The sequence below is a fragment of the Leptonychotes weddellii genome, chromosome 2 (genome assembly GCF_054177405.1).
Source record: "Leptonychotes weddellii isolate Sample4059 chromosome 2, ASM5417740v2, whole genome shotgun sequence".
Taxonomy (NCBI): Eukaryota; Metazoa; Chordata; class Mammalia; order Carnivora; family Phocidae; genus Leptonychotes; species Leptonychotes weddellii.
In genome coordinates, this window is record NC_138370.1 from 36869159 (window position 1) to 36877448 (window position 8290).

Consider the following 8290-nt stretch of genomic DNA (forward strand, 5'->3'; position numbering starts at 1 on the left):
GGGGCCTGACTGCTTGCAGCCTTGTCCTGGGGACTGGGGTGGCCAAGGGGCCCCGAGAGTCACTTGGGTCTTTTCTCTTCCTCTGGAGACCTCATTCCTCTCCGTGCAAAGAGTGGGTTTTCTAAAAAAGAACCGCTTGGGATAGATTTAGGATTATGACCTCTTTTGAAAACTCCATGGCACCTTTTCGAAAGTCATTTCCCCCTAGTTGTTAAGATTTTGCCAGTGTGACTTCTAGTCTTTGGGACACACAGAGGCCTTCTACTTTCCCTAGGCTTATTATTCCATGGCACTAGGGGAGCCAGTCAAGGCCAGGAAAAGGCAGCTCACAACCCCTCATCTATGGCAGGCAAATTCTGGATTAATGAAAGGGGGTCTGTAGTGACTGGCCAGAAGCCATTACCCTGCTATCATCAGAATCCACCTTCCTATTCCTTTTTATATACTTGAGAAGAATACACAGACACACACTTACATTACTATTACCACTGCCGTCTAGAAAATAAGCCATTCCTTGCCCCTCACTTCTCGTGAAGTATATCCTCACTTGTACCCAGCCCTAGTTCATGGCGTACAATTTTGCAAAGAGTCATTGCCTTCAGTAAGCCACTCCCAAGATGAGAGAGAGAGGAAGAGAGAGAGAGAGAGAGAGATCTTTTCATTCACCCCTAAACACCTTAGAGGTTGCTTTGGACATAGTTATGCCTCTTCCATTTTTCTATGCCTCACTTTGCTCCCAGACAAGCTTACATTGATTCCTTATCATGGTAATTTCACCCAACCCTTTCCTCTACCATCTCTTCACTTCATCCCTAAGTCTGAGGGTTCAGTTTCCTCTCCCCATATTTACAAACCCAGGCAGGTTGGGTCGCTGGTGTGATGCTATCTGGGACAGCCTTATCTAGCTACAAGGTATGAATCAGAGATTACACCACACAGGGCTGGTGCCAGCCAGGCGGGCTGCCATATTGTCAAGTAACCCAGTGGTTGAACCAGGTTGGGTTGAGTAATATGCACCAATGGGAAGTGAGTTTATTAATCATGCAGCATAGTACACTGTTGACGAAAGTATAACTCTGAAGGTCTGATTTGATTGGAGGAGGTGCAGGTGGGGCTGGATGCTAACTATGAAGACACCCAGTGACGCGATCCTTCTCTGATAAATATGCACTTGAAAAACACAGAAATCTGGAAGCAAATATCTAGTTTAGCAAAGAGGTGGATTATATACTCAATCATTAGGACTTTTCAGCCATCTTGGATTCCCTTTGTTAAAAAAAGGATACCTCCTTGCGGCTATAGTTGCAGTTCGGAATTTCGAAAGTTTCATGAGGTGAGAGAAGGGAATTCAAGATGGCAGCCCGTGACCTAGAATTGTGTGGGTGAGGAAATGGAAGATTCCAGGCCGCATTCTCTTTATTGATCTCACACTTCAAAAACATTCTTTTCTAAGGCCACAGCCCACCACCTCCACCCGGCTCTGCCCTCAACTTCTTGGTAACTTCAGCCAACCAGAAATACCACCCACATTTTTCAGGGTGATGGGCCTGACTGGGGCAGCAAGAGCAGTTTCTGAGCAGGGATGCTGTACTCCATTTCTGTCACTGTATGGTTGCTTCAGGCGGCAAGACGCTGTCCCCCAGTTGCTGTGTGGTGCTTCATCTACACAGCGCAGTATCGGACACCGAGCGCCTGCCCCCAAGCTTTGCTGAGGCGAATGATGTGCAAAATACATGACAGAAAAGCCCAACTGAGTGTTTTAGAGGGCAGGTAGGAAGAGAGAGAAAGGACTGATCTGTCCAAAGGCCATTCTTGAACAAGCTGCAGGAGGATAAAGGACTGTAAAGACTCACAGGGAAATAAGGTGAAGGAAGCAGGGCGGGGCTGGGGACACACGAAGGAAGTGGAGGGTACGTGTCTCTTTAAGAGAAGCGGGAGAAAGCTCTAGGGCTGGCCAAAGACCTCAGTTAAGAAAGGGGAAGATTCTGGGGGAAGAAAGCTCATAGAGTAGGGGAAGCATCACCTCTATGGGCGATAGAAGTCGTAAGATGAGAGGGGTTAAAGCTATACAAAATATTCCTTGTACGTTCTCCAAATCCCAAACATTCTTTCTCCTCGCAGAAACATCGGATCCCTGGGGAGTTCATAAGAGCTGCTTTTTTTTCAGCCAAGACCCTCTTTCCCAGGCAGCTGCAAATAGTAAGGCCTGGAGGGTCCTGTCCTAGTGGGACTGAAGATGCATACTTTTTAAATCGGATTTTTCCCAATTATCTGACCGCAACAGAGCCTCCAGTCTCTCTGGTTATCTTGCCAACCTTGGAGAACCTTCTCTCAAGTCTCCACCTGTTTTTCAGGCTTCAGAAGCTGTAGCAAGAGCACTACTCAGTGTGGTTGTAGGGCCTCTAGAGGGTCCTGCTCTGGTGCTCCCTGTTACTGCCGGAGCCATAGTTCATGCACTAGATCCCCGCCTCTCTACCCTCAGTACCCACTAGAAACCAGGGAGAAGGGTTCCACAAGGTTCCGGTCACTAGTCCTGTTTCCCATGAGTTTATCTCATCTGTTTGCCTAACCTCTCTGGCAGGCTGAGACTCCCAGCAGTGTGGAGGAAGAATCCTATTCTCTCAGAACCAGGGTAAACACTAGACACGGGGTTTGAAACACCAGACCCCGCACAAAATTCTGACTGACTTCTAATAATGCCAAATTCCATGTTTCACATTGAGTTTTCAGAGCAAGAACAGCAAAACCTGGCTTAAGAACCTAGCAAACCAACCCTCAGCCGAAAACAAAACAAGACAAAAAACAGGCCAAACCAAAACTTTATACTATGAAAACAAGAAATAAAATAAGGAGATTTATAGGCCGGCTGATTGTCAGCAAACACAATATATTTACTGTATTAGCATTTGCTCACAGTGCAAATGGTACAACATTACACCATTTCAATATTTCGGTTTTTAAAAATGCTGTTTTCATTAACTATATTATATTGGCATAACAATGTGACAAAGGAGCAAATGAAATGTTGGTGAAGAATTTCACCTTTTCACAATATCAAGCATATTTTTTTAACCTTAGTATAAGGTACTATAAATCCAAGAAATAAAAACATCCACAAAATATATTACATCTGGTTTGTCTTTTTCTAAGTACTCAACTTTATACAAAAGTCTTTCAAAAAATATCATTCCCCATAGGTTTTCCTGTTTAAAACCTGATTTTTTTCTCTCAGTTCACATAAGTTAGAGTGCATTTTCTTTTGTTGTTGTTTTTTTAAAACATGCAGACATATAAAAAAATCTGGATAGCACAACCTTTTGGCAACAAAGTTATTTTTCTCTTAGTTTAAGCTTAAATGTCTGAGAACAGTTTTTTTAAAACAAAGGAAAACTCAGATTATCATGCAGTGACATGCATAAACCAGAAGGAGCAAGGAAAAAATATTAAAGGATATTTGATTCCTCCTTCCAGCTTTGAAGTGACCAAAATTTTTGTTTTTAATAATCATCACATTATAAAAAGTATTCAGCAAAATACTGTCTCTGCAAAGAAAGATTTTACCCTTCAGCTGAAAAAATATGGGCCCTCCTGGCAAACTTCATCCTCTTCTCTCTCCTTCTACAAAAAGTCCAAGTACCTGGAAATTCACAATCCCCCTGCTCTTTGATTTTTTTTTTTCTCTTTCACTAGACTCCTTTTAGTATTATTTATCCACCACCAAAGGAAACAAAAAACAAAAAACAAACCCAAAAAACAAAAAACAAAACAAAAAAAACCCCAATGCTTTTTTTTCTCTTAAAAAAAAAAAGTGGGAAACGCATAAAGTGACTTTAAAAACAGACATTCTGTAAACTCCAGACCTTTGTTCCTTCTCTCTGGGCAGCTTAGTGACCACAGGAGAAATAACGCTAAGAGGGAACAGTACATTCAGTCAAGACTGTGCTGGAAGCTGTGTCAGAGAGCAACCTTCCCTACTACTCCACTTCAAAAGAGTCACCCCTGTGTGGGGGAAGCGCTGGGGAAGAGGGGGTGCCTGAGAAGAGGTGAGGTAGGGCGGGGAGAAAGTGAGACTGGGTTGCGAAAAGATACGCCTCATTCAGCAACATGGATTAATGCAAAAATACCCATATCTTTAAGGAAAATTTGGACAAAGATGTGTGTATGTGTGTATACGCAGGTGTACATACATACATACATATGTTTATATATACATACACACACCTATGTAGATATAATCTCATCAGTTACATTTTTCATAAAAAATAAATCATTTAAAGCTTATATACCTACAAATTCTCTTTATTCCGGTGCACTGCACTGGATAGCCAAGTACCTTAGAGATATTATTTTGCTAGGAGTACATAGTGTGTGTGTGTGTGTGTGTGTGTGTGTGTGATATGTATGCGTGTGTGCATATACACATACACGCATACACACACACACCGTATACATAGATCTGTATTCTACCTGTTGTGTTGGCGATGACAACGAAAAATGAGCCTGCTTTCCCATCCATGGGGGGAAGGAGAAATGGGTATGAGTGAGTGAAAACAAAAAGATGGTGAAATGAGGTGGCTGGTTGAGGCCTGCCTTTCTGGAAGAAGATTTTGAAAGAGGTGGGAAAAGGCTTTAGAGAGAAGGGGGAGGAGGGGGAGAAAGCGCAGAGGGCGAGCTCAGGAACACAGATTTTGAAAAGTGGGGCTGAGGAAATAGATTTGTTACAAGGCAGGTTTAGTGATAGCTGTTCCTTCTCCCCGCAGATCAAACTGCCCTGAGGCCTAAGAGGGAAGCGCTCGGAAAAGGAGGGGTACTGAGGGGCCGAACCCCACACGGCGGTAGCAGCCCCGCGGCGGCGGCATCCGAGGCATTTCTGTAAGAAACATTCTTTCCGAGCAGATGGAAGACCGTCTCATCCGGCCACGTGCAGGCCCCCAACCTGGGACATTCCCCCAGCGGCCTGGGGACCCGATGTGGGGAAGAGTTTGGGGTGGACACAGCCCAGTTCAGCTCAAGAGTCACACACACCCACCCACCCACACACACACGCGTGCGCGCGCGCGCACACACACCCACACACCCACACACATAACACTCACGCGAGCACGCACACTCGCGCGCATCCCCGCACGCAGGCGCGCGTGCGTGCGGCGGGCAGCAAGCTCTGCGCTTTGGTGCGCTCCTTACCCCCTCCCCCTCTCGGGTCTTCGAGGGGGAACCGAGAGAGACGTGGGGGGAACCGTGAGGTGCTTGGGTCGGGCGAAGCTTGGGCGGGCCCCGCCTTCAGTCCCCCGCAGGTCCTTGGCGCGGCCCAGCGGCCCCTGGATCAAGACGATCCGAACTGAACAAAGCGGGCTAGACGCCACCTTTCCGCCCCCACGCCTTGGTTAGGGGGGGCAGCGAAGGGAGGGCACCTCCTGCCCTGGCCCCCGACCGTTGGCCGGTGTGAAAGGGTGGAAACGGGGGACATCGAAGGGGAACAAGGGACCTTACGTCCATGGAGAGGCCAGGGCGCGGCCCCTGCGCCTCCGTGGCTAGCTTTCCCGCTGCTTTCAGGCGAGCAGCTGGGAGACACTGCAGGGGAAAAGTGGGGATCTGGGGGCCCGAGCCTCAGGCGCAGGTGGTGACCACAGGGGCCAGGGACACGGGGGGCGCCGAGGACGCAGAGGGCGCACCCCCCTTCTCCGCCTTCTTCTCTTTTTGCTTGAGGTGGATCTTGGCGTGGCGCTTGCGCTCGTCGCTGCGCGCAAACTTGCGCCCGCAGAACTCGCAGGCAAAGGGCTTCTCGCCCGTATGCGTGCGGATGTGAGTGGTTAGGTGGTCGCTGCGACTGAAGCTCCGCATGCAGATCCGGCACTGGAAGGGCTTGTGGCCCGTGTGGATGCGCAGGTGCCGGGTCAGCTCGTCCGAGCGACTGAAACGGCGGTCGCAGCCCTCCGCCGGGCACGCGTGGGGCCGCTCGTGGAGCGGGGTCTTGCTGGGTCGGTTGGGATACTTGCGGGGCCGGATGGGCTTGAGCGTGAGCGGCGGCTGGGGCAGGCTGCCAAAGCCCGGGTGGATCTGCTTGTCTTTGAATGCCTTGATGGTCTCCAGAGGGGTAATAGGGGGCGGGTTGACCCGGATGGGGTCCATGCCCTGGAAGGGCTTGTGCTCCGGAATGGAGCCCATGTCGTTGGGGTGGTGATATAGGTTGTAGTCAGGAATCATGGGGAAGAGATTGCTGTCCAAGGCCGGCTTGGCCGATTGGTAATCCTGGGGGGAATAGGCGAGCCCGGGGTTGCCCTGGGGGTCGTGGAAAGACACAGGCTCCGAGTAGAGATCACTGCAGTTAGAATAGGGGGGCAGCGCCGGATACATGGCCTCCACGTCGCCCTGCGGCGGCTGCACCATGCTGGCCGTGGAGGTCTGCGTGCTGAGTGCCCCTGAGGCCGGGGGCACCCCCAAGATGCCAGCGCTCATGAGGCTAATGATGTTGTCCTGACACCAGTTGGAAGGGGAGTCGAAGGCGAACTTTCCCAAGTAGGTCACGGTCTTGTTGCCGGGGGCTGGCTGGAAGGAGCCCGAATAAGAGAGTTCCGGGTTGGGCTTCTCGTTAGTCAGACCGATGTCCATCACATTCTCTGCGGAGAGCGGGGAAGAGAGGGGAGGGGTGAGTGAAGCCGAGCCGGCTCCCGGGCCGGGGCCCCCAGGTCCTTGCCCAGGTGCGGAGGGTGCGGCCGGGTGAAGTGAACAGCGCACGGGGTAGGAGGAAAGCTGCGCCCGGGCGCAAAGCGGGCGGTGCCGTGCTCCCGGGCGCAACCTGGATACAGCAAAATACTACGGATCGGGGTGTGGAGTGGCTGCTGCACACACACCGCACACGCCGCGCACACACTCACGTATCACACGCACACACACACGCGCGCACGCGAGAAGCATTGTTGTTGTTTCCGAGGTGGGGCGGGCAGGTAGCTGCAGCTACAGGTAGTTTCAGACCCCGAGCGCGCCGGGCTCTCGCTCTCCGGCGCACACAACTCGGCCTCTTCCCCTAGCCCTGTCCGCGCCGGGACGCCGCGCCTTTCCTGCCCCGACGAAGCCCCCCGTGCGCAGCGCGCCCGGGTCGCTGACCCGGGGCGCTCCGACGCTTTGTCCTCTGCGCGCAGAGGGGTTCTGCCCGCAAAGGGAGCTCTCCCGCCGCCTTCCCGGGCCGCAGCCTCCGCCAGGCCTGAAGGAGCTTTCGGCTCTTGCTGGAGGGGGAAAGCCCAGCCTCAGCGAGCGAGGGTGGAGGGCGGCGGAAAACCGGCCCGTGTCTCCATGGCGGGAGTGGCCGCTCTTCCCAAGCTCCACGGCCGGGGGATCGCCCCCCGTGACGGCCCCCGCGCGGGTGGACCCCCTCCCTCTCCCCGCCGTCCCCACACCCCCACGGCTTTGCTGAACGCCCCGGAAAGGCAGCGTCGCAGTACCTCTCCCACCGCGGGGACTCCACGCCGCACATGGCTCCATCCCGGGTGGGAGGCTGAGGGAGTAAGGGGGGGAGAGCGCGGGTGAAAGGGACGCTGGGCTCCTCCCGGGAAAGGGGGCGACAGCACCACGCCTTGCGCGCAGCCTGGCGATCGCGCCCCCTAAGTGGAGAACCCCAGAGCCGCTCGCACCTACCTCCCTCTGGTCGGCGGCTGCCCCCACCCGGGAGAACCGAAGCCTCTACGGTGGCGTCGCCAACCGAGCCTTCCCGATCGGGGAGGGCGGGAGGAGTGGGTGGGAAAAGCAACTCGCCCCCCGGAAAATTCCCAGCGCGCCCCCATCTCTCCATCCATCCATCCATCCATCCATCTATCCATCCATCCATCCATCCGTCCATCCATCCGTCCTTCGCTAGCTCGTTCCCTCCTCTTCCTCTCTCCCTTTCCTTCCTCGCTGCCTCGCCGCCTCTCCGCCGCCCTTACCTGTAGCCATCTGATTGTAATGGGCTACCGAGTCGCTGCTGCCGGAGAAGAGGTTGAGCGCGCTGGGGATCTCCTCGGGGTACAGATTGTCAGGCAGTTGGTTTAGCAAACTGCTCATGGTCACCGGCAGCTTCTCGGCGAGTTTGCCGGTCATAGCACTCCCGAGCTGCCGCCGCCGCCGCCGCCGCCGCCGCCGCCGCCGCCGCCGCCGCCGCCACCACCAGCCCCGCCGCTTCCTAGCAAGCTCACTGCTGCCCAAAAGCTCCCAGCCAGGGAACTCCACCAGCCTATTTATCTGAGCCCCGGGAAAGCTCCGTGACGTAGCTGCCCATATATGGACAGACAAAGCCCAGCCGAAGGGGCGCGACGTC

At 53.0% G+C, this 8290-nt stretch overlaps 1 protein-coding gene across 2 annotated transcripts; it reads right to left on the reverse strand.

The window, feature by feature from the left end:
- Positions 1–2801: 2801 nt before the first annotated feature.
- EGR3 (early growth response 3) lies at positions 2802–8113 on the reverse strand. 2 transcript variants are annotated; one of them, XM_006741126.3, is made up of 2 exons: positions 7920–8113; positions 2802–6617 (listed from the first exon to the last, which is right to left on the reverse strand). In XM_006741126.3, exons 1-2 carry the CDS (start codon positions 8071–8073, stop codon positions 5608–5610), a joined length of 1164 nt encoding a protein of 387 aa, XP_006741189.1. In that variant the 5' UTR covers positions 8074–8113; the 3' UTR covers positions 2802–5607. The 2 variants fall into 2 exon arrangements, with proteins under 2 accessions (XP_006741189.1, XP_006741190.1); XM_006741127.3 differs by lacking the exon at positions 7920–8113 and adding an exon at positions 7440–7579.
- Positions 8114–8290: the final 177 nt, after the last annotated feature.